The sequence below is a fragment of the Papaver somniferum genome, chromosome 6 (genome assembly GCF_003573695.1).
Source record: "Papaver somniferum cultivar HN1 chromosome 6, ASM357369v1, whole genome shotgun sequence".
In the NCBI taxonomy this organism is placed as follows: domain Eukaryota; kingdom Viridiplantae; phylum Streptophyta; class Magnoliopsida; order Ranunculales; family Papaveraceae; genus Papaver; species Papaver somniferum.
In genome coordinates, this window is record NC_039363.1 from 172,665,658 (window position 1) to 172,690,076 (window position 24,419).

General features: G+C 34.9%; 2 protein-coding genes across 9 annotated transcripts; one reads left to right on the forward strand and one right to left on the reverse strand.

Annotated features, from left to right (window-relative positions):
* Positions 1–612: 612 nt before the first annotated feature.
* On the reverse strand, positions 613–1,976 carry LOC113291812. Its single transcript, XM_026541302.1, has 5 exons — positions 1,875–1,976; positions 1,649–1,793; positions 1,570–1,573; positions 1,040–1,134; positions 613–950 (listed from the first exon to the last, which is right to left on the reverse strand). Exons 1-5 carry the CDS (start codon positions 1,974–1,976, stop codon positions 613–615), a joined length of 684 nt encoding a protein of 227 aa, XP_026397087.1.
* A 7,684-nt stretch (positions 1,977–9,660) lies between these two features.
* On the forward strand, positions 9,661–13,221 carry LOC113290141. 8 transcript variants are annotated; one of them, XR_003331437.1, is made up of 7 exons: positions 9,661–10,025; positions 10,263–10,328; positions 10,410–10,501; positions 11,494–11,629; positions 11,850–11,954; positions 12,128–12,254; positions 13,005–13,221. XR_003331437.1 is itself a non-coding variant. In XM_026539678.1 (4 exons), exons 1-4 carry the CDS (start codon positions 10,397–10,399, stop codon positions 13,033–13,035), a joined length of 399 nt encoding a protein of 132 aa, XP_026395463.1. In that variant the 5' UTR covers positions 9,661–10,396; the 3' UTR covers positions 13,036–13,221. The 8 variants fall into 8 exon arrangements, 3 of the variants coding, with proteins under 3 accessions (XP_026395463.1, XP_026395462.1, XP_026395461.1); XR_003331436.1 differs by having other exon boundaries at positions 9,661–10,019; positions 11,494–11,679; XR_003331439.1 differs by having other exon boundaries at positions 9,661–10,019; positions 11,494–11,679; positions 11,850–11,926.
* Positions 13,222–24,419: the final 11,198 nt, after the last annotated feature.

Genomic DNA, 24,419 nt, shown 5'->3' on the forward strand with positions numbered 1-24,419 from the left:
AATCAGGGGGAAGATAAGGACGACATCCTCCATTAGGGAGCTGAATTGTGTCAAAAGACGTAAATGTCATAAGACTTTTTACTCAAGGGAGTATTAAGACTTATCATATTTATGAGATAAAACCTGTAGAGGAAATAATACGAGAAAAAGATAAGATGAGGTTAATGGGTCGATACACTACAGTGTAAAGACGGCCTGCGATCTCATCACACAGAATTGAGGCAAGATAAGACCTTTACATAGGAAGGCAAAATAAGACCTTGCGAGAAACATAAAATTTTAAACTAATTTTGTTTTGCAGGAATTCACAGAGAAACAAGAGTACTGCGAACGCATTCGCACCAAATGCATGAAGAACTACTAAAATAACATTAATCATACTAAGTTTATCAAGATGTGTCAACTAACAGAGGCAAGAATGGGAATGCAAAGGGAATGTTATTTTCCCCATTTGATAGACTCATATATATACGAGAGAATGATATTTTGGACGTGAATGCGAACAAAGAAAATTTATATTAAAGGAGTGAAAATTAATGCTCAAAAAGTGAATGTTTTTAAGGTTACATGAAAACATTCAGAAGGCAAAGAATTTACAACAAGTGAAAATGATTAATCTTCATCTTCTTCATCTCGCTCAGCCTCAGAACCACTTATTTCTTCTTCAGATTCTTCATCTTCTCCCTCACTGTCTGAAATATCATAAATATTTTCATTGTCAGGGATTTCTGGAAATTTATACTTTGTAGGAGGGATGTTATTCTCAATGCAGACTTTCTTAACAGCAGATTCGCGAGCACGATTAGCATCATTACTATTGTTTGAAACCATGATGGTGAAGTTCTTCTTCAATTGTTGATACTTAGAGTTGCGAGCAGATAAATCTTTTTCTTCAGAAGCTAAGTGAGTTTTTAATTCTTCAATCTTCTGAAGATAATTCTTCTCCTTATCTGCGAAATATGAATAAGCAGATTAGGATATATAAAAAGAAGATGTTATTCCCAAAGAAAAGACAAGTATTAAAAGAGCAATATTTGACCTTCATAATTTGAAACAATGTCTTTAACCAGTGCGGAATGTTCATCTTGAAGACTCACGTTTATAGATAAATCCTTTCTAGCATCATTCAGAACCCTAGCAGCCCAACTAAATTCAGCTTCGCTTTCTATGAGAAGCTGAGAGCGAATTAAATTTCTTTCTTCGACAAGTATGTTCTTTTCGCTCAAAGCTAAATCACGTTCTTTTTGAACCTCAACAATGGGTTCTTGGAATTTTTCTAGTGCTTTCGCACCCTTAAAAGCAATCTCATCTTTCTCATCAATAAGCTTATTCTTCTTTGTTTCCAAAACTTGAATTTTTTCTTGGCTCTCATGAAGACGATGCTTAAAGTTATTAAATGTAGTCGATAAAGATCTATGGCTTTTTCTAAGAGCAACATATTTCAATCTTAATTCTTCCAAACTCAGATTTTCAAATCCTTGGTTGGGGTAATTATTTAAATAAGAATTAAGGTGTTCTAAAAGGGTTTCATCATCAGGAAGATTGGCAGCCTCATCTGAAAGGTTATACAGGTCTGTCAATATAACAAAATAAGAAATGCGAATTATCGCATAAAAATAGAAGAACAAGGAAAATAAAGGCTACATACCAATGAGTTCATCATTTCTTTCTCGGGCTCTGCGAATCAAATCATAATTGGTTGAATTGTCATCTTTAAGCTTGGCATTTTCTTTCTCAAGTTTAATAAGTCTCCTTTGGTAGTCTAAGGAGATTATATAAGATAAACGAGCTCCCTGCGAGAACGAAAGGAAGTATTACGATTAGGAATAAAGTAATACTAAAGAAAAGACAAAAGGTAAAGTTGCAAATGTTACCAAAGAGCCGATTGTGAATTGGAGGTTCGGATTTATCGCAGAGGCATCTCCACGAAGAGATGGATCATCTAAAGTAGGAGCATCGCATATTTTAGAGACCATTCCAAAGGCACAATTTTATTCTTCATTATCAACAGCAGTCAAAATATCTCCAGCAAAAAGATTGGACAACTCTTTCAAAGAAGAGGGAACTGATGAATCCTCAGAAGCAAGGATGTCATCCTCACTAGACTCCGAACTTGAAGAAGAATTGTATCTTTTACGCTTCCTAGAGAGATCATCCATTGAAGATGCCGTTTTTGATGAAGATTTAGACGTAGGCCTTTTAGGAATATTCTTACCTTTACTTGAAGTCTTATCACCCAAAGATTTCACCTACGCGAATAATCAAGATAAGAAACATAGGCAACAATATTGTTAAAATCAAAAAGAATGTTTCTTACTTTATTATTCTGCGAAGCTGATGCATTGTGTGAAGTCTTGGTCCTCTTAGCAACCTGCAAAAAAGTGGGATTATTATGCGAGATTGAGCACATTTATATGACTATAAGAAATTGGAAGGAAATTATGTAAGATTGAGAACATTTATGCGAAGCCCCCATACCACTTTTTTTGTCTCAGCTTCGGAAAGAACAAACTTCCAAGGTTGGTAAGAAGAAAACTTTTCGGGAAGAGGAATATCAGAGCCATCCTCGGCTTTACAAGAAATATAAGGACCCTCTAGAATAACGGGGCAATTAAGCCAGCTTGAGTCATTAGATCTGCGAGCAGAACTGTTAGATTTGTCATTCCAATCAACATCTCGCATGATCTTATCATCTTCAGCAATACCATCTTTTCTTCTTAAGCGAAAGGCCTATTTAGTTAAATTACTCTTCATAATTGAAATATAGTAATTTTTGAAGAAGTTATCAAGAGTGTATTCGGTAGAATCGATGACCTTATCACGATGCGATTCTTTTCGCACCTCATAAGGGTAAGAGATCCCTAAACCAGCTGCGCGACGAGAATATTCAAATTTTATTCTGATCGCATCACCACTTAGTTGGAATATTCCCTGTGCGAATCGAGCATCAACAAGAATTTCATAAAATATGGGTATTTCTGGGTTGAACAAGAGAATCGGAAGAATAAAAAGTTGTCCCAATGAAACAATAATTTTCTGATTGTTCCATTGTTCGAAGTTGATCAAATCAAGATTGAGTTTGGATGAATAGTCAGATTATGAGGGAAGAGAAAGTGAGTAACCTCTCGAATGGAATTCGTTCTTTAACCTGTTGAATTCTGTCTCCATCTTCTTACCAGCAGGAGCCATTTTTAGAATGGGAATGAAGATGAGTAAAAGAAGTAACTTATTTGGTGAAATAAGTTGTAGTTTTGATCAGTGAAAGCAGTAGCAGAGAAGATGAAACAAGAAAGTAGGAAGTAAAAAGAAGAAAGAAGAAGACGAAAGAAGATATATAAGGAAAGATCAGTCCCATTTTTCAAGATTTCATTAATGCTAGGAATGAACGGATAAAAACAGGCGGTTAAAAAGACGTGTCAGATAATAAGTGGTTAAAAATACACGCGTAATTAAGGAAAACTGGAATTCCGGAGGAATGTCGGCAAGATAGAATATGAAAAAATATACACATGCGATATTATAGGATGGAAATTTCTCATATCGCTCACTTCACAATGTAAGCTATATGAGAAGAGGAAAAATGTAGGAGTGGAATATCGCACATATCAATAAGTATGTGAAGTAAGGATTATCTGATGTAAGAGAGGACTATTGCACATGGCAAAATTGAAGTGACGTATTGGATGATGTCAGCAAAGTCACGAGTAAAGTGTGATGTTTTATGCGAAGTATAAGATGTGCGAGAATGAGTAAGTGTAAATGAGCGAATGTATCGCACAGTGATTCCGAAAATAGTGGATCTCTTAGCTGTCATCCACTATGAGGAATCCTATATAAAGGAAAGAGGTCATCACATAGGGAGAGATTTTTTAGTGTGTGTTAGACAAGAAACTTGGAGAGAGAAAGTTTATTTGGAGAGCAAGTAAAATCATTGTAAAGTCATTGTTATCCATTGTATTCAATTATAATCCTTGAAAATTAATAAAGAATTCATTATGATTACTTGAGTGATTTGTAGGATCAGAATCTCGCAATGACAATGTTTCAGCGAAATTATCAATGACACAGCACAACAACGTCGCAGAACAATTTCAGAAATGATAAAATAAATGACGTCAACTAAGATCACGAGAAAGATATGATAGTCCTGCAAAAATTAGAGAGTTTGTGAAATTAACATTTGTAAGGTTGCGAGAATGTCGCAGACCATACCCGAAAATAAAGGACAGATTAGCTGTCATCCACTATGTATTTCCTTATAAATAGTCGTTCGAGTTGTAAAGAAAGGGAGAGATCTTTTTTGAGTAAGAAACAAGTAAATAGGAGAGAGAAAGTCTAGAGCAGAGATCATTCTTGATTTCTTTATCTTTTCTTGTAAGAATATTCAAATATTGATAAATAAAATTAAGAGTGTAAACCTAAAAATGAGTTGATTAATAGTGAGATCATATGAGGGATGTAGTATATGATTTCCTGCAACTACATAATGACGCTAGAAACAGGAAAATTGAAGATCGAAAGTTGAAGATTATTGTTGAGGATATTCAAATCAAGAAAGTGATTAAATAAATCAGTGAATCAGTTAGAAGAAAGATGAATAGAATTAATGAAGATGACAAAAGATTGGAGTGTAATATGATAAAAAAAAGCGATGATTAATGAATTCCATGAAAACATCAAAGGAAGAATACATAAACGAAATTTTGAAGGAAGGAAAGTTATGGTGGTAGAAAAGACATCACCCTTGAAAGATTGGGAAAAGCAAAAAATAACATTCATGGCGGCAGAAATACCAAAAGAAAATTTGAACCACACATCTCCGTTGGTTATCACAGTGCCTATTACGCGAAAAAAGAAGGAGACAACGACAAAATCCACAGGAGAATGGATATTGAACAGAACTTTAATCGATACAGGAAGTTCAGTGGATATAATATTTTATCACGCATTCCGGGGAATGGGCTTTAAAGATGAAGAAATGTCCAGTTCAACATATTTTGTTCACGGCTTTGGAAAATCCACAACAAAACCTAAAGGAGAGATAGTGGTACGAATTCCACTTGGAGAAATCGAAACACATGTAACGTTGTGCGTGGTGGATATGGAATCACCATATAATATGTTATTAGGAAGACCATGGATACATGCGATAAAATATATGGTATCAACGTTGCATCAATGTATTAAATTCCCCACACCAAATGGAATAGGTGAAATCAGAGGAGATGTTGACAATGCGAAATTATGTCATCAAATTGAAGTAAAGCATTATGAAGGACAAGCAAAAAAGAAACAATTTCGCAGAAAGTTGGCAAAGGAAGCAAAGAAAGAAGAAGAATTTAGAGTATATATGATAAGGGCAAAAGAAGGCAAAGGAATACCCAGCGAAATTTCGGAAGAAGGAGAAGGACCTATGAAAACAATAAAAGAACCAACACCAATGGGAGAACCTAAACCCAGTTACATTGTCGCAGAACCAACAAAAGAAATAAACGTTGGGACTATAGAGGAACCTATAATATTGAGAATCGTAACCAAAATGGATACGGAAGAAGAAGAAAGAACTGTTAACTTGTTGCGAGAATATAAAGATGTTTTCGTAGGAAGCATGGATGAGATACCGGGAATAGATCCATCAATTGCATGCCACAAGTTGGAGATTAACAAAAATGTGAGACCATTTAAGCAGATAATAATAAAAATTGCAACAACTTACCATTCCCAAATAGAAGAAGAACTACAGAAAATGCTTGAGGGGGGAATCCTAAGAGAATCTTAATACCCAGAATGGATAGCGAATATGGTCATTGTTCCAAAGAAAAACAAAGGAATCAGGATTTGCATAGATTTCACTGATTTAAACAAAGCTTGCCCCAAAGATAGTTTTCCGTTACCAGATATTTCTCAAATGGTGGAATCCGCAGCGGGAAACGATAGGGTAGCATCTTTAGATGGATACAAAGGGTATAACCAAATCCCTCTCGCTGAAGAAGATCAAGAACATACTGCTTTCTTTGCCCCTAGAGGTTTATATTGTTACACGAAAATGCCATTTGGTTTGCGAAACGCGGGAGCGGCATATCAAAGAATGGTAGAGAAGGTGTTCGCAAAATGGATACACAAAACATTAGAAGTATACGTGGACAACATGTATGTTAAACAAAATTTTGTAGTCATAATAGTTTCTCAAAAGGAAGGTAGTCATAATAGTTTCGCAAAAGGAAGGTAGTCATAATAGTTTACCCAACTTTTATACTACAACCTCCTCGTTCTTGTCAACATATGTAGACCTTATGTCAAAGCATTCACATAATTGATAATTTAGACTTGCTCCAACCTCTGTGGTGTTATACGAAACTGAGCTTAAAACTTATTGAGAATTCTACGAACTGAACATATAGTAGGTCCCTGGAAAAAAATACCGAACTTTTATACTTTACCCAAGCTCAATTGGTATTAAGAGTCTAAAAGTAGCTTGCAGTGAAACCAACAGTACAGAAACGCGAATAAACGTTTCACCCAACCTTATATATATATCTGGCAAACGAATCTGACCTTGCGCAAACCCCCTAAATAACATGTTAATAATAACGATATCCTATATTATACTTCGTGAACATTTGCTACAATGGACTCTAGCAGTGCTAAATTCATCTGGAATACGTAATGAAAAGATTTTTTTACCAAACCTCAGTGTACATAAACAAATATTGGTATTTACCTCGACAGAGAAAATCAACCTGTATCCCTTCTCCCTTGCTTTAGGTGGTATTTCATTTCCGAAAAAGTTTCGATAAACCTGCAAATTTGAAAAACTGAAATCATAATACAGCTAAATGCAAATGCAAGATTTTAAAATATTTTATAAACTAACCTAAAATTCAGAAATTAATTAGACTGCTAACAGATCTAACTGAAGTAAGAAAAGCACTAAAATCGTCACATATGCAGCAGAACAACAAATACAACAAAAGAAAAACAACCAAAAGACTCAAACTTACCAATACAACAAAAATGGACCAAAGATTGTAAAACCAAGAGTGCCAAAGTAAACAAAGGACAACAAAGTAAGACTAATTTATAAATGTTTGAAACGTCATTTTTGTTAAATCAAATTAAGAAAATCGAACCTAATCGACGAATGGATCGCCTCTATAATTATTCACATTACAATATAATACCTTAAAATAATTTGTGCAGTTGGATACAGAAAATGTCTATTTTTCCGTATTTGGTTTGTAGAATCAACTTCCATTTGCCCATATTCGAGGTCTATCGAAAGTGAAATATTTTGGGTTATCTAGAGCCGGAAAGATTGCTATAAACACAAAAAGAAGTACAGAACTAAAAGCTAATTTAACTGGTAGTACTCACATATTACCGCTTCAAGTGAGATTTGGAAATCATACCAAAAAATAAATTTACACGATAAAGAATAAAATATAGAACTTGAAAAATAATCAACCTTTATTATTCTTGAGAAGAGGAAGTGGGACGCAAAATCAAATTCGAACAAAACTTAACAGTCTAAAATTAATGATGCTAGTAGTGGTTTTGGTAGTTTTATTTTTCATAGATTAGGCGTTGCTATTCAAAGAGGAGTTGGACCCCAGCTTGTTGCTAGGCTACCATCCAAAAGCTTTGTTTAATTCCTCCTACATGTATCATGAATCAACTATAAATAGATAAATCTAATCTAAAATAACATTAATTGGGGAAAAATAAAAATATTCACCATACAAATTTAAAAATGGAATTCTGATTCAGAGAGTAGAGAGAAATACAAACATTAAGTTGAAAACGCTGCAGCTACTATGCTTTAAAACCATTTGATGAATCTAATGAGCGCTAATCTAATCTTACAAAATTAACCCCAAACCCCCGAAAAAAATCTGAAACATTTCTCAAAAACCCAAATTTAAAACCACCAATTAGATGAAAAGAAATTTTGAAGAAAATTGATAAACTGTAAAGAAGTACAAACTATAAGAGAACAAATATAATAACTAACCGTCTTTCTAATATGCAGTGGATGATAAAGAGATCTTCTTTGGTAAAAATATTTTACACACCGGAGAAATTGAAATATTATGGGCATAAGAATTAAGAAGATCTTTAAAAAAAATTGATGAAAAAAACGACAATGAAGAAGATGAAAGAAAATAATCAATTTTTTTTAAGCATGAATTAAGAGGGAGTTTAATTTACAATAAAAGAAACGGTTTCACATTGAATGTGAAGAATAACTCCAAATAAATGACACTGGGAGGATGAAGTGGAGATTGAAATATGTGGCTCGACATGGACCCTTGGAAATGTAGATTGAAAATCTTAAGTCAGTGTCTCAATCTCAACCGAAAAAAACCATCAAAAATCTGAAACATTTCTCAATAACCCAAATTTAAAACCACCAATTGGATGAAAATTAATAAACTATAAAAAAACACAAACTATAAGAGAACAAATATAATAACTAACCGTCTTTCTAATATGCAGTGGATGATAAAGAGATCTTCCTTGGTAGAAATATTTACACATTGGAGAAATTGAAATATTATGGGCATAAGAAGATCTTTTAATTTATTTATTTTTTGATGAAAAAAAAGACAATTAAGAAGATGAAAGATAATAATCAATTTTTTTTTCAAGCATGAATTAAGAGGGAGTTTAATTTACAATAAAAGAAACGGTTTCACATTGAATGTGAAAAATTACTCCAAATAAATGACACTGGGAGGGTGAAGTGGAGATTGAAATATGTGGCTCGATATGGACCCTTGGAAATGTAGATTGAAAATCTTAAATCAGTGTCTCAATCTCAACCCTTCTTTATATGCTAAAAATGTAAATTGAAAGACCAAAACATATGACTCAATTTGAACCGTCCTTTATGTATCTGAAATATTGATGACCGTCCATATGGAAAAACATCATTGTCCCTTATAATATAGATAATATAAGAAACTATATTGGACATGTCTCCTATTTATAGAGAAAATAATAAAATTATCGGCCGCTCATTATCTAGCCTAACTTAGCCAAGCTTTGTCTTGTATTCTAGATAATATAAGAAACTATGTTGGACATGTCTCATATTTATAGAGAAAATAATAAAATTAAAATTCATAAAATAACTTTAAAACTTTAACTTGGAAAATAAGAAATCTTAAAGTAAATAAATTCTAAAATAAGAAATTCTAATCTTAAAACACTTCCGAATATATAAAACTCGAAATATGGAATGTTCTTCATAAAATTATCTTTCTCTGACTTAGATACAAAGGTACTAGAGGTGTAAAATATACTGACTAGCATAGATCATCCCACGAAGTCACGTGCGTAGCGTGTTGTATGCTTTGTGGTGCCAAAGGATCAGACATATATGCTCTGACGTATCTTGCCTGTGGATGCCATATGATGTGCCAGATTAATCGTGTTATGTTGTGCTAGCGCATTTATTTTATTTTATCTAAAAGTTCTATATTTCAGATATTATATATATTTATGTACTATCTAACTCTTTTAAAATCCTAAACTCATAAGGCTTCACGTTGAACGGTGACCCTCACACATTCATAGAGTTGCTCCGTTTCACTTTTTATAAAAGAAGCGACAACCAAGGCTTTTTCTCAAGAAATAAAGAATTTTTATTTTTATTTTTTATCCCGAAAAAAGAAGGAAAAACAAACGAAACGAAGAAAAACCTAAGAAACGCTAGGAAAAAACCTAGATTTTCTTCCGAAACAAATCGTCATTAATTTTTCTATTCTCTCTGCAGCCTTCTTCCTCTCCTCTTCATGTTCTACTTCTCTCCGTTTAATTCATCATCGTTTTCCTTTTTTTTTTTCGATTATATACTAATGGTTTCTTTTACAGATTTTGATGTGGCTTCGGGATACGATGATTCTGAACACTGAGGAGGTCGAGCTAACGGGATAACACAAGAGGAAGTCGAACTGCTGGTCTGTTAGTGACTCTTGGAGATGGAGAAGTGGATTGCTGCCTATGAGGAAGAGAAGGTACAGGTGAAGTTGAAAAACTACGGTAGTGTGCCTTACAAACTGATTTTCAAATTGTCAAGGTTCTTCTTTTGTTCTTTCCCCTTGATAAACAATAAAATCTTGACAATATTTCGTAAACACTACCCTTATTACTAATTCATCTATTTTTTATCTTGATTTTTTCCACAGGGATTTCAATTGTTAGTAGAGTTTGTTTCTTACTTTCTCATTTTTTGTTGTATGATCATTCTGATTTCGTAGGTGATACATGTATCTGCAACAATAGAGGAGATCACCAGGAAAGCCCATAGTTCGATTTTAACATATGTAATACCTTGAGTCATATAAAGTTTCAATTTTTGTTTTCTTGACTGTTTTGGCTAAATAATGCTACCATGTGTGTGAAAGCATTGAACAAATTCCCGGGCTTAACAAGTTTGGACGTAGTTGTTCTGGAGGAATTCGAAACTTATGAATATGCAAGACGGTGTATATTCAAGGTAATTGCGTTATAAAGTTTCTGCTATGGTTTTCGTTTTTCGTTTTATTTCTCTAAATCTCTTATACATTACCTATTTATGCATGTCTCAGTATCATTACTTATGATTGGTTATGAACTCTTCATACTTGGTGAAACGATATGCATGCGATCTTTTCTAAAAGGTCATATACTCTGTAGTGTTATTATATTTTTAGAGGTTACGAGCTATGCTTAAAACATGTGATATTCAAAGGAATTTCCTGGGCAGTAAACTGGGGAAAGGCTGTTTTATTTGCTTTGTCAGATGATTGCAACCATTTAATAGTCGCTAAAGATGGTACAAGTTGAAATAGCTCCAGAGGTTATTGAACGTTGCTTTAATGGGCACATTAAGTGATAGATCAAAATAAATAAGAACTATAGGTCCTTGGCGATAGGTTACTTCGATGGTAGCTATTTCATCTACCTAATGAACTTTCCAATGAGAAGCCAAGTGGGGTATGTGGCAAGTGATCAGACTATACCATATACAAGTACATTTCAGTAAAGTCAAATTTAAAATGTGGTAGTTAGCTAGGCTTATCTTGGTATCATGTTGTGGCTTATAGGTGCCTGAAACTATTGATGGTGCCATTCTCTAGAGACACTGGAGCTGTGACATTCGTCTATTCTTATACCTTTAACTTTTGCTCCATAAGCCATTCTATGTGTTGTTGCGAGCTCACTGACTACAACAAAGTATTCTTATACCTTGACAAGATTAATGCTTCTATCGATAGAGCAAATGCTGCTCACCATTTGCATCATTTTTCTTCATCTAGATAGAAGGTAGTTTTTCTATTGGTAACCCAAGAAAGCATCAACAAAAAAACACGACTCAGTTTCCTTTGGGATTTTACCTTTATTGTGCTCAATTAGTTTGTGCTGAGTGGAGCAGTGAATACTGAACTGCGTATTATTGTTTATATATATTTTTAATCAATAATTTTATATAGCAATTGTACTTTGCAGGTGGATTCATTCTTCTACAGGGATCCTGACGAAGCCAAGGATCAGGAAACAAATGAGGGTGCTGCTCCAGTGGCCTATTTTGGTGTTGCTGATAGGATTTCTAATGATCAATGGGGTGGTGATACCCAATGGGAAGGTGAGTTGCTGCTCCAGCCCTTGCTGCTGGTACACATTGGAGTGATGCGGGTTAGATTTCTTTACGTTCTTCTTTACATAGTCATCACTCTCTTAATTGTTCTCTTACCAGTTAGCGGTGGTATGATCAATCATTCATTGTTATTGGTTTTTAATAGAGGAAAAGAAACCCATCATCATCTCGCATACCCTCTATTAAGTTCTCAATTTCCTGTATGCAGGTTAGATTTCAACATATAAAGAGAAAACAAACCCATTATCATCTAGCGTACCCTCTACCATAGTTCGTCGATGGAAAGTATGAGACAAATTCAAAATTAACTGGAGTAAGAGAATGTCAAGATGATTACAAAAAAAAATTAAAAAGATTTGTATCAAATTTGGTGTTGCTGGTAGCACCTAATTTGTATCAAATTTGGTGTTGCTGGTAGCACCTAATGGCATTTTTGTTTGCTAATTGTATGAATTTTTAAACTAAATCCTTTGTTGTCGGATCCAGGTATAGAAAGGAATCTAGACCAAAGAACAAGGCGAAACAAGAAACAGTTTTGGAAGCAACCACATCAATTCAACCAAACAAAAATGATCCCTCCTGTGTCGTCAAACTCTCTTAGCAGAAATGTCAGGTACTTTGAGTATATTTTTAAGTGAATGAGAACTTATTTCCTCCATACTTCAAGATCATTGTCAATCTTTTTAGTAATACCCCTTTGACATGACTTAGGGATTCACTTACTTTCCCCCCTGCTTTCGCTTTCTCCATTAAGGAATAAATATGTTTTTAATCCTCATTTTTGAAGGATTTCAGATCGCTTTCTTAGAACTTCATTTCTTAGACCTTCATTATTTATTTACCCTTAAGATTGCTCATCTCAGAATTTGACCTGAATCTAATTAAGGGACTAGATAACTCATCTTTCGTTTTTATGTCTTGAATTTGTTGTATGTATATATGACTTCTATGATGTTAGGGTTTGTTTCCATTATTCGATTCCAATCATAAAATTTGTATTCTTTGTCTAATAGTTTATACAATTTTGGAAAGAATGTTTCATTTCCGTAGTTGATGTTCTTGACCCTAAAGAAGAAACAAAATTAAGAATCTTTACAATCCACCAATAATCATTAGCTTAGTTAAAGTTATATGCTTGGGGTTTAAATGGCTTCTGACTCCTTCATGTTTGTTAGGCTAAGAAAATGAAAGAAAAGTATTGTCATCACATTTTCATTAGGAAAAAAGAAACTGGAAAAGAAAAACAAATAAGGAAGATGGGGAATACAATGAAATCTCCAAAGAATAGAACACTAAAGAGTGATATCGACATACTTTCTGCTCTTGCTGATACTTTTTTGTTTTTTGTTCTTTGTTTCGTTAGACATGCTCGAGGCCTTGCAGCGCACACTTGAGGGGAGCCAGATTTGTGTTGCTTATAGGAAACATAAAGCCCAAGGGTTAATTTTGGTTTCACATGCTTTTATGTTTATTAGTATGGATGTTTCCACTCTTTGGTACTACGGTACAAATAGTGAATTTTCTGTATTGACCAAGTATATATTAATTAATAAGTACATCGGTTATTGTTTTTGTTGAAAGCTATCGGAAATGGCTTTATATTTCTATCAGCTCATATTCATGAACTTTTAGATAGGTAGTTTGAGGGAGTTTGGAAGGGTTGGATTAAGAAGTGACGGATAAAGAAAAACAAAGAATGAAATTAAGAAGTGTCTTCCTTTCTTATAGGACAAAAGCACCATCTTTTCGAACACCAAATCAAATTTGCGAAGCGACGGGGCGAGACATAGCCATATCACATCAAACTAAAAAAATGGTTAAAAGAAAATAGAATGACGGTGGATGGTTTTCAGGTCCGGTAGCTTACTTAGTATAATTTGTTTGCTTTCAAAAGCAATGTAATTCACCACAAAATGGTGCTGTTGCAAATTGATGCCTTTTATCTCAATAAGCCAGTTGAACCTGATTGTATATATATACTTATTTAAGAACAACATTATGTGGTTATGAGAACAATTGTCGCTTAATTATCCTTCTTATCCACAAAACCATATCACTTTCTATTCAAGTGAAGTACAAATTTAGATGTGATTTGCATATAATTTTCGTACTATTAAATATCGGGACTGGGCGAGGCGAAGCCGAGCTTTACCAAATCATATCGGGATTGGGTGAGGTGAAGCCGAGCCTTACCAAATCATATCGGGACTGGGCGAGGCGAACCGAGCCTTACCGAATCATATCGGGACGGACTGGACGAGGCGAAGCCGAGCTTTACCAAATCGAAAATGTCGTTCAAAGAAGTGATGCATTGTGTTTGTAGTTGGTGCATGACTACGTCGTTCTATTTGTAATTGTAGATTGAATTGGTGAACCAAGTTTACGAAGCTGCCCGGGTGTAGCACGGGCACAAAATCTAGTTATAGAAATAATTCAACACAATGAAAATAAAATGTTAAACAGAGAAAAGGACTCGTTTGTAAAATATACATGAAAGTGATGTATTGTACCGTGATGTGTTGTGTTTTATGCATGTTATGACGTTCTTTCTTCGCATGCCATGTTATGTTGTGTCGTGTGTTTATCTATACCGCGTTTGTGCCATGTTGGCGTGCATATTAGTTTGGGACATCACATCGCACTAAATTAACGTTGTAGGATCAGAATCTCGCAGCAATAATGCCTCAGCGAAATTATCAACAACACAACACAACAGCGTCGCAGAATAATTTTAGAAGTGACATAATAAACGACGTCAACTAAAATTATGAGAAGAATGTAATGATTCTGCGAAAATTAGAGAGTTTGCGAAATTAACAATTGTAAGGTTGCGAGAATGTCGCAAGCCATATCCGAAAATAAAGGACAGATTAGCTTTCATCCACTATGTATTTCCCTATAAATAGTCGTTCAGTTGTAAAGGAGAGAAGAGGTCTTTTTTGAGTAAGAAACAAGTAAATAGGAGAGAGAAAATCTAGAGCAGTGGTTATTCTTGATTCCTTTATCTTTTCTTGTAATATTGTTCAAAGATTCATCAATAAAATTAAGATTGTTAATCTAAAATGAGTTGAGTTTTAATGAAATCATATGAGGGGTGTAGTGTAGGATTTCCTGCAACTACATAATGGCGCTAGAAACAGGGACACTGATGATCGAAAGTTGAAGATTGTTGTTGAGATTATTCAAATCAAGAAAGTGATTAAATAAACCAGTGAACCAGTTAAAAGAAAAATGATTAGAGTGAATGAAGATGATAAAAGATTGGAATGTAATATGATAACAAAAACAATGGTTAATGAATTCCATGAAAACATCAAAGGAATAATACATAAACGAAATTTTGAAGGGAGGAAAGTTATGTCGGCAGAAAAGACATCACCCTTCAAAGATTGGGAAAAGCAAAAAATTACATTCATGGCGGCAGAAATACCAAAAGAAAATTTGAACCACACATCTCCATTGGTTATTACAGTGCCTATTACGCGAAAAGAGAAGGAGACAACAACAAAATCCACGGGAGAATGGATATTGAACCGAACTTTAATCGATACAGGAAGTTCAGTGGATATAATATTCTATCATGCATTCAGGGGAATGGGATTTAAAGATGAAGAAATGTCCAGTTCAACATATTTTGTTCATGGCTTTGGAAAATCCATAACAACACCTAAAGGAGAAATAGTGTTACGAATTCCACTAGGAGAGATCGAAACACATGTAATACTATGCGTGGTGGATATGGAATCGTCATATGATATGTTGCTAGGAAGACCATGGATACATGCGATAAAAGTTGTAGTATCAACATTGCATCAATGTATTAAATTCCCCACACCAAATGGAATAGGAGAAATCAGAGGAGATGTTGACAATGCGAAATTATGTCATCAAATTGAAATAAAGCATTATGAAGGACAAGCAAAAAGGAAACAATTTCGCAGAAAGTTGGAAAAGGAGGCAAAGAAAGAAGAAGAATTTAGAGTATATATGATAAGCGCAAAAGAAGGAAATGGAATACCCAGCGAAATTTCGGAATAAGGAGAAGGACCTGTGAAAACAATAAAAGAACCAACACCAATGGGAGAACCCAAGCCCAGTTACACTGTCGCAGAACCAACAAAAGAAATAAACGTTGGGACTATAGAAGAACCTCTAATATTGAGAATTGGAACCAAGATGGATGTAGAAGAAGAAGAAAGAACTGTCAATCTTTTGCTAGAATATAAAGACGTTTTCGCAGGGAGCATGGATGAGATACCGAGAATAGATCCATCAATTGCATGCCACAAGTTGTAGATTAACAAGAATGTGAGACCATTTAAACAAAGAATAAGAAAAATCGCAACAGCTTACCATTCCCAAATAGAAGAACAACTACAGAAAATGCTTGATGCGAGAATCATAAGAGAAGCTAAATACCCAGAATGGATAGAAAATATGGTCATTGTCCCAAAGAAAAACAAAGGAATAAGGATTTGCATAGATTTCACTGATTTAAACAAAGCTTGCCCTAAAGATAGTTTTCTGTTACCAGATATTCCTCAAATGGTGGAATCCGCAGCGGGAAATGATAGGGTATCTTCTTTAGATGGGTACAAAGGGTATAATCAAATCCCTCTCGCTGAAGAAGATCAAGAACATACTGCTTTCTTCACCCCTAGAGGTTTATATTGTTACACGAAAATGTCATTTGGTTTGTGAAATGCGGGAGCGACATACCAAAGAATGGTAGAGAAGGTGTTCGCAAAATGGATACACAAAACATTAGAAGTATACGTGGACGACATGTTAGTAAAGAGTAAAGAAGCCAAAGACCATGTACATGACCTGAGGGAGATTTTTGAACAAATGCGGCGGTACAACATTAAACTGAATCCTGAGAAGTGTACTATTGGAGTTGCATCGGGAAAATTTTTAGGCTACATTGTATCAAAAGAAGGAATACAGGTTGATCCAGAAAAAGTGCAAGCAATTCGTGACATGCCAACACCAGCAACGATAAAAGATGTACAGAAGTTGAATGGACTTCTAGCTTCGCTGGGGAGATTCATTTCGCGATCATCAGACAAATGCAAATATTTTTTCAAATGGGCTGATGAATACGAAAAAGCTTTTCAAGGGATCAAAGAACATCTTATGAATACAACTATTTTACAAAAAGCAGAATCATGAGAAGAATTATTGATCTATCTTGCGACGACGTCGCATGCATTAAGTGTTGTGTTATTGCGAGTAGACGCATGAGTGGAGAAACCCATTTATTACATTAACAAAACTTTTAATACTGCCGAGAAGAATTACTCAAAGATTGAGAAGTTGATCTTAGCATTAGTTTATGCATCATTTAAGCTCCGCATATATTTTCAAGCGCACAAGATAAAGGTATTAATGAAAGTACCAATTGAATCAGTGATGAAGAATTCTATAAGATCAGGAAGAGTGGAGAGATGGAATGCACAAGTAGGCCACTTTGATATTAAATATGAAATTTTGTCTTCACCAAAATCACAAGTTGTTGCAGATTTCTTGACAGAATTTCCTTTAGAAGAAGACGAAGCGGTAGAAGAAATGATGGATATAGAAGAAGAACATGGAGATCCAAAAGATTTATTAACATAACCAAATAGATGGGAGATATTGGTAGATGGATCATCAAATGGAGAAGGCAATGGAGTTGGAATTGTTTTAATTTCGCCAGAAGGAATAAAGATGGCTTTTTCATTCAGATTGGAATTCGCGTCCACTAATAACAAAACGGAATATGAAGCTGTGATACATGCCTTAAAATTCGCAATAGAAATGAATCTAGAAAATGCCAGGATCACTAGTGATTCGCAGCTAGTTATTCGCCAAATAAAGGGAGAGTATACTACAAATGAACCATCCTTGAAAAATACAAGAAGCTCGTTGAAGAATTGTCAGCGAAAATCCCAAAAATAAAATGGAGGCACATTTCAAGGAAGGATAACAGACTCGCAGACGATTTTGCTTTCATCTCAAGTATGATGACAGATCCAACTGCGAGATGCATAAAAATACAAACACTTCTGTCACCATCAATCAATAAAGAAGAAGAAGAAGAAGTGGGCGTGATGATAATAGACGATGAAGAAGAAGAAGAAACGAACAATATTGCAGATTGGAGAACGGAACTGCATGCATATTTGGCGAAAGGAGAAACACCAAGAAATAGATTGGAAACACACAAATTAAAAAGACGCGCAATGAATTATGAATTAAGAGATGGGATGCTATACCGAAAATCCTTTAATGGACCATCACTCAGATGTTTGACACGAGAGGAAGGAGAAAAAGTGCTAAAAATGTTACATATTGGGGATGCTGGCAATCATAGCGGGGAAAGATCTTTGGAACATAGAGCAAAAATGCAAGGCTATTAATGGCCATACATGCACGAATATGCAAAACAAATATCAAGACGTTGCGAAGATTGTCAACGACATGGAAAGAAAATACATGCACCTGGAGCACAATTGTCATCTTCAACCAGTGTGTGGCCTTTTTGAAAGTGGGGGTTAGATATTGTGGGGCCATTTTTACCAGGTTCTGTACAAAGAAGATACTTAATAGTCGCAACAGATTATTTCACAAAATGGACAGAAGTGAAGGCAGTACAGCATATTCGCGACAAACATATCTTTACATTCATATTTAAAAATATCATTTGCAGATTCGGAATTCTTGCGCAGTTGGTATCTGATAATGGGAAACAGTTTGAAGGACAGAACATAGAAATGTTACTTAATGCATTTAAGATAAAATGTGGAAAGTATTCTCCTTTGTATCCACAAGCTAATGGGCAGGTAGAAGCAACAAACAAAAAAATTGCAGATATATTAAAGAAGAAATTGAAGGGCATCACAGAGCATGGTGCGAACAAGTACATAATGCAGTATGGGCTTATTATACAACTAGAAGAGAAGCTACTGGAATGTCACCTTTTTTTTTAACATACGAGTTGAAGCGGTGTTACCAACAAAAGTTTTTATTCCCACAACAAAGAGAGAAGCTTGGGAGAAAAATCTTAGTGCGGGTTTGATCTTAAACAAACTTGATGAATTAGAAGAAAGAAGAGAAAAAGCTTTACAACATATAGAGAATTATCAGCAAAGATTAGCCCGAGAATATAATAAACGTGTCAAAGTACGTGAATTCCAACCAGGAGATTTAGTTCTGCGAGAGACACCAATATATCAGCGAGAAAATGGTGGAAAATTAGCGAAAAAATGGGATGGACCTTACATTATCAAGGAGATAGTTGGAACAGGAGCTTATAGATTAATGGGTCCAGAAGGTAGAGATGTTGGTCATAGACTTGACAGACCATGGAATAGGTTGTACTTAAAAAATATTATCCGTAAGAAGCTTTGAGAAGTTATGGATTCTGAAAGAATAATTGCAAGATTATTCATATCAAAACAAGATCATGATGTGCGAAACTTTCGCAGAGATAATCACAGAACAATGACATAAAAGAAAGGGGGGAATCTTTATGGCGTACACCCTAGTTCGCGAATAAAATTTCGCAAGAGGCAAATGTAAGACCTAAAGTACGTCATATAAGGGGGTACCTGTTGCATGGCTCAGGGAAAGGCTACACCGTCACCGGAACCTGAGTCATGGAGATTTGGGGTCAATAAAGCCCATCCGGGAGAGACACCTTGGATTCTCAGCTTAAGCATATGACTTAGGTTGGGCGACTAAGGTAATAAGGACTCTCTTAAGGAGTGCAGATCTGATCAAGGCCCCGAGGTACAAGGTTGAGTCAAGAGTGCCAGGGACGTTTGAAGCGTACCTTGCCATTCTTGACAAGTCTTGGCTTATACTGCACTCGGCCTGAAGAAAACCCCACTTAGGGTGCAGTCTCGTAACCATAAGCCCTATAGGTAAAAGGGATAAGAGGCTGCAAAAACAACTGGTTGTTGTTAAGACTGGATGGGAGGAGCTAACCTTGTATGGTAGAAGTACGCCTCCTTGATGGGGCAACCAGGGGGGAGATAAGGGCAGTACCCTCCATTAGGGAGATGATAATGTCTTAAGACGCAAATGTCATGGGGATTTTTATTCGCAAGGGTATTAAGGCTTGTCATATTTGTGCAACAATCCTGAAGAGGCAATAATACAAAAGAAAAAGATAAGACGAGATCAATGGGTTTTCGCATGAAAGTGCGAAGACGTCCTGCGATTTCTTCGCAAGACGACAATGTCATGGGGCTTTTTTTCCGCAAGAATATTTAGGCCTGTCATATTGTCGCAACATTCCTGAAGAGGCCATAATACAAAAGAAAAAGTTAAGGCAAGATCAATGGGTTTTTGCATGAAAGTGCAAGGACGTCCTGCGATTTTGTCGCAATGACAAGAGGTGGCATAATAAGACCTTTAATTAGGAAGGCAAAATAAGACCACATGACAAAACAAAATATTTATAAGTATTCATAACATTATTTTTGCAAGAAAGATAATGAGAGGCAAGTATGGGAATCAATAAACAAGAAGCATTATCTTTCTCACCAGCAAAATACTAAAAGGAAAATTGATTCCAAAGTTGGTTGAAGAATATTATTCGCAAAAAGTAAAAAGATAAGACAATTCAAGAAGATAAACTAGATAAGAAGCTCATGCTTCAGTATTAATTCCAGTAGAAGGAGATAAGACGTTCTTCGCCAATGTTCTCATTATCGCAAGCCTCTCCTTCATTTCGATTCTGATCTTCGCCTTGATTAGCACCTTGATTATCGCCAGCAATTACTTCTTCAAAGAGATTTCTTTTTCATTTTCATTTTGATTAACACCAGCAGATGCTTCCTTAGAAGGAATTTCTTCTTCATCTTCCAAGAATTATCCTCTGCACCACTTTCATAATCATAATCACTATCAGCAGGACGAGGAACTTCATCATCATCTACTTCCAAAGGTTCGATTGATGTAGGAGGAAGAGATTTAGACAATAAAATATCATTTACAAGGACTTCAGCCCGGAGATGAACTTGACGAAGAAGTGCTCTCTGATGATTCCTATCTTGAATATCCTTAAAATAAGCAAGATAATCAAGTCTTCTTTCTGCTCGGTCGCGAGAACCAGTAAGGACAGAGACGAGCATGCATTTTCTTTGCGAATTTTGGCATATTTAGCCTCCAAAACAGAAATGGAGGAATGAAGATTTTCTCAGACTCTGCGAAAGGTAGAATACAAAATTTCAATAAGATGAAGAACTCAAAAGATATGACAAAGAAAAGATAGTTAAGGAAGTCAAACTATTATGACTACCTTCCTTTTGCGAAATTAGATGTTGAATCAAATTCAGACAACTATTCTCCCAACGGCCCATCGCATCATCAAATTTATCTCCAACTAAACCTTTAAGTCGAGACTGAAGATTTTTCTCTTTAGAAATAAGAAAGGCATTTTTCTTCGCAAGAGAAGAATAAGATTCTTCTAATTTGGAATATTGTTCTTTAAGTTGGTTCGCCTTTACACTTAAAGCTATTCTACCTTGAATGAATGTATCTCTTTCAGCAATAGATGACTCTGTTACTTCTTTAAGTTCATTTCTCAAAGAGCGAAGAGATTGTTCTTGGTCATCACATACTTTCTGAAGAATGCTAAGTTGTTGCGAAGATATCGCCACCTTGTTTAAATAAGTTCGCTTCTATTGAGATAAGGTTTTATTCTCATCTGATAAAGTTTTCATCCCTAAATTAGCTTTAGTTAAAGAATAAGAAAGGCGAGATATTTCATTACTTAAAAAATCTTGCCTCTGAACTAATTGGGTATTTTCACTAGTAAGATTATTTATATGATCAAGAGAATATGAATAAAGGTTATCTAATTGGTTATATTGATCCATCAAAATCTCTTTATCAACATGGGCTTCTTCAACAACAGATTCAAATTGATATCTCTCCGTTATTCGTTTCTGGTTTAAGGCTTAACATGCGAAAAAGGGATTTCAAGGATAATTAAATATGGGAAGGATAAAACCATTAGAAAGGAAAATTGAAGACACATATAAGAAAATCATACCTCTCAATTCATCATTCTTCTTGCGAAGGTTGTCACGATCCAACAAAACATTCTGAAGCTTTTGATTTTCGAGACGAAGAGCATTACACTCTTTTTCCAAAGATGTTTGCGAAGCAGCTTTGTCAGAACCGAAATACTTACTCAGAATTTCGCAAATACTAGACTTGACAGGATCAATGGAAGACTTCTTGCCATCATCCAGGACTTCAGACAAAACTTTGAAAGCAATATCTATTCCTTCCACATTTTCTTTCGAAAAGGGAAGAGGCTCAGGTAGAGAACTGGCAATGATAGAAGGTTGAAAAACATTATCAATAGGAAGAGAAGAAGTTTCATTCACAAAAGGATCAATAATGGGGGTTTCAATCATTGAAAAGTCAGTTGAAGAAATGAAGTCTGAGGCAGCTTTTTCGCGAATTGGGGATGATAGTTTATCTTGCAAAGATGTCGCAGGAGATTTAGAAGATATAAGTAAGTGGAATGGAACAGAAGTTTCAACAGTTTTAAGGTGGCGAGATTTCTTGAAAGGTTTATTAACATCCTTATCACCCTGCGAATTACAATCCAGATAAGAAACAGAGGCAACAATATTGTTATTAAGAATAATGTTTCTTACTACCTTCTGATGCGCAGACTTTCTTTTATGGACAACAATCTTATGCTACGGTTTAGAAATATTAGGGTTCTGAACCGTAAATTTAGTGTTGGAGGCGCTTTTGCTGAAATAACAAGAGTATGGGAATCATATAAACAACATCAAATACGGTAGTAAGCAAGATCAATTTCAGCAAAACCCATAAGGAAGAAAAAAGAAAACTAACCTTGATGAATCCATGAAAAATACTAGCAGGAAGATTATTTCGAAGAAAATTACAAATGATGAAGATCTACAGAGGGAATAGTATGACGATGAAGAAGAACGTAAAAAGATTGAAAGAAGAAGAAAGAAGAAAAGTTGCAATAACGGAATTTGCAGAAGAACGATAAAGTTGCAGAGAAAATAAAAAGAAAGAAAAAGAGAGTGAGAAAGAGTATATATATAGAGAATTTTTCCTCGAGAAGATAAACACGATTAATACGGAAAGATATAAGCGGTTAAAAAGCTACGGTTACAAAAGACGTGTCAAGAAACAGATGGGAAAAATGATACGTGTGATAAATGCAGAATATGAAATGATGGATAACTGCGACATTTCTCACATCATTCGCTACTTCGCGGAGAAGATATGAGAAGAGGAAAGATGTAGGATCAAAATCTCGCAGCAATAATGCCTCAGCGAAATTATCAACAACACAACACAACAGCGTCGCAGAATAATTTTAGAAGTGACATAATAAACGACCTCAGCTAAAATTATGAGAAGAATGTAATGATTCTGCGAAAATTAGAGAGTTTGCGAAATTAACATTTGTAAGGTTGCGAGAATGTCGCAAGCCATATCCGAAAATAAAGGACAGATTAGCTGTCATCCACTATGTATTTCCCTATAAATAGTCGTTCAGTTGTAAAGGAGAGGAGATGTCTTTTTTGAGTAAGAAACAAGTAAATAGGAGAGAGAAAATCTAGAGCAATGGTTATTCTTGATTCCTTTATCTTTTCTTGTAAGATTGTTCAAAGATTCATCAATAAAATTAAGATTGTTAATCTAAAATGAGTTGAGTTTTAATGAAATCATACGAGGAGTGTAGTGTAGGATTTTCTACAACTACAAACTTTATGTGCCCAAGTTGTACCAAATTACTGTTGTGTTGTGCTCAAACTTTTAAGTACTGTGTTGAGCCGTAAATTTACTGGCACGACCTGTTTTACACCTCTAGATACCGGCACTTGCGTGATTGTTATCTTCCTGAATTAGTTTATACTTTGATAGTTAGAATTGGTGATATATATCAATATATGTTCAATTTAATGAATTTGTTATCTGTTACTCTTTGTATTTCTTTCTTTTCTATTTCTCCATCATTTTTAATCTTTTGCGTTTGGATTAATGTTTAACGACCAAATATTAGTAATACCTCACACAATTTTTTGTTTTCTTGTTTGATTTTCGAGACTTGGTAATAGGTTATTTTAACTGGTGAAACTGTCGGAGTGTTACTGAAAAACACAATAACTTTAGATTGTGTTTTATAATAACTAATTCCATTCGATAAGAATTCTTCGTGAATGTTTTTTTCTTTTATCGATGAAGAAGCAATGAGATCTTTGGAAACCATCCCAACAATCCCTCAAAAACTTTATGAACCTTAGAGAAAGCCCCCGTAATATTTCGTGTGTTGATAATAGTCTCTTCATGACCGATACGATAAAATGATAATATTTTTTCATATTTTTAATTATCCAAATTGATTAATCCAAAATGTGTGACTTATAAAGAAAAATACCAAACTAGTAAATAAGTACGGAGTTGTTAAAATTATATCCCCCTCAAAAGCTTGGCATCCACAAGTCCAGTAAGAAATGGTGCAAAAGTTTAGGCAGCATTTTCGGGGAACATAGAGATGATAAACCAAAACTACTAAATGGATCATAGACTAACATAGACAGGCACTCTCTCCGTACCTATTATATAAGCGGAATTTTGAACTATTTCCATATATACCCTTATTAATGGTACGGAGATAATTGTGTTATTCGTACATCAAGGAGTAAAACATGAAACAAAAATAAAGAAACAAGTTTGGAAGAAGGAGAAAGTGGGATGCGATGGTGATGGGTGTGTTAAAGTCTAG

Bases quoted from the DNA above. Each gene is read 5' to 3' on its own strand.
- LOC113290141 (XM_026539677.1), top strand. From the start codon at position 10,397: ATGTGTGTGAAAGCATTGAACAAATTCCCGGGCTTAACAAGTTTGGAC. The intron at 10,502-11,493 runs GTAATTGCGTTA...TGTACTTTGCAG, and splicing joins CAAGACGGTGTATATTCAAG to GTGGATTCATTCTTCTACAG. The intron at 11,630-13,004 runs GTGAGTTGCTGC...TTGTTTCGTTAG, and splicing joins TGGTGATACCCAATGGGAAG to ACATGCTCGAGGCCTTGCAG.
- LOC113291812 (XM_026541302.1), bottom strand. From the start codon at position 1,976: ATGGTCTCTAAAATATGCGATGCTCCTACTTTAGATGATCCATCTCTT. The intron at 1,794-1,874 runs GTAACATTTGCA...TCGTTCTCGCAG, and splicing joins AATTCACAATCGGCTCTTTG to GGAGCTCGTTTATCTTATAT. The intron at 951-1,039 runs GTCAAATATTGC...CATATTTCGCAG, and splicing joins CATTGTTTCAAATTATGAAG to ATAAGGAGAAGAATTATCTT.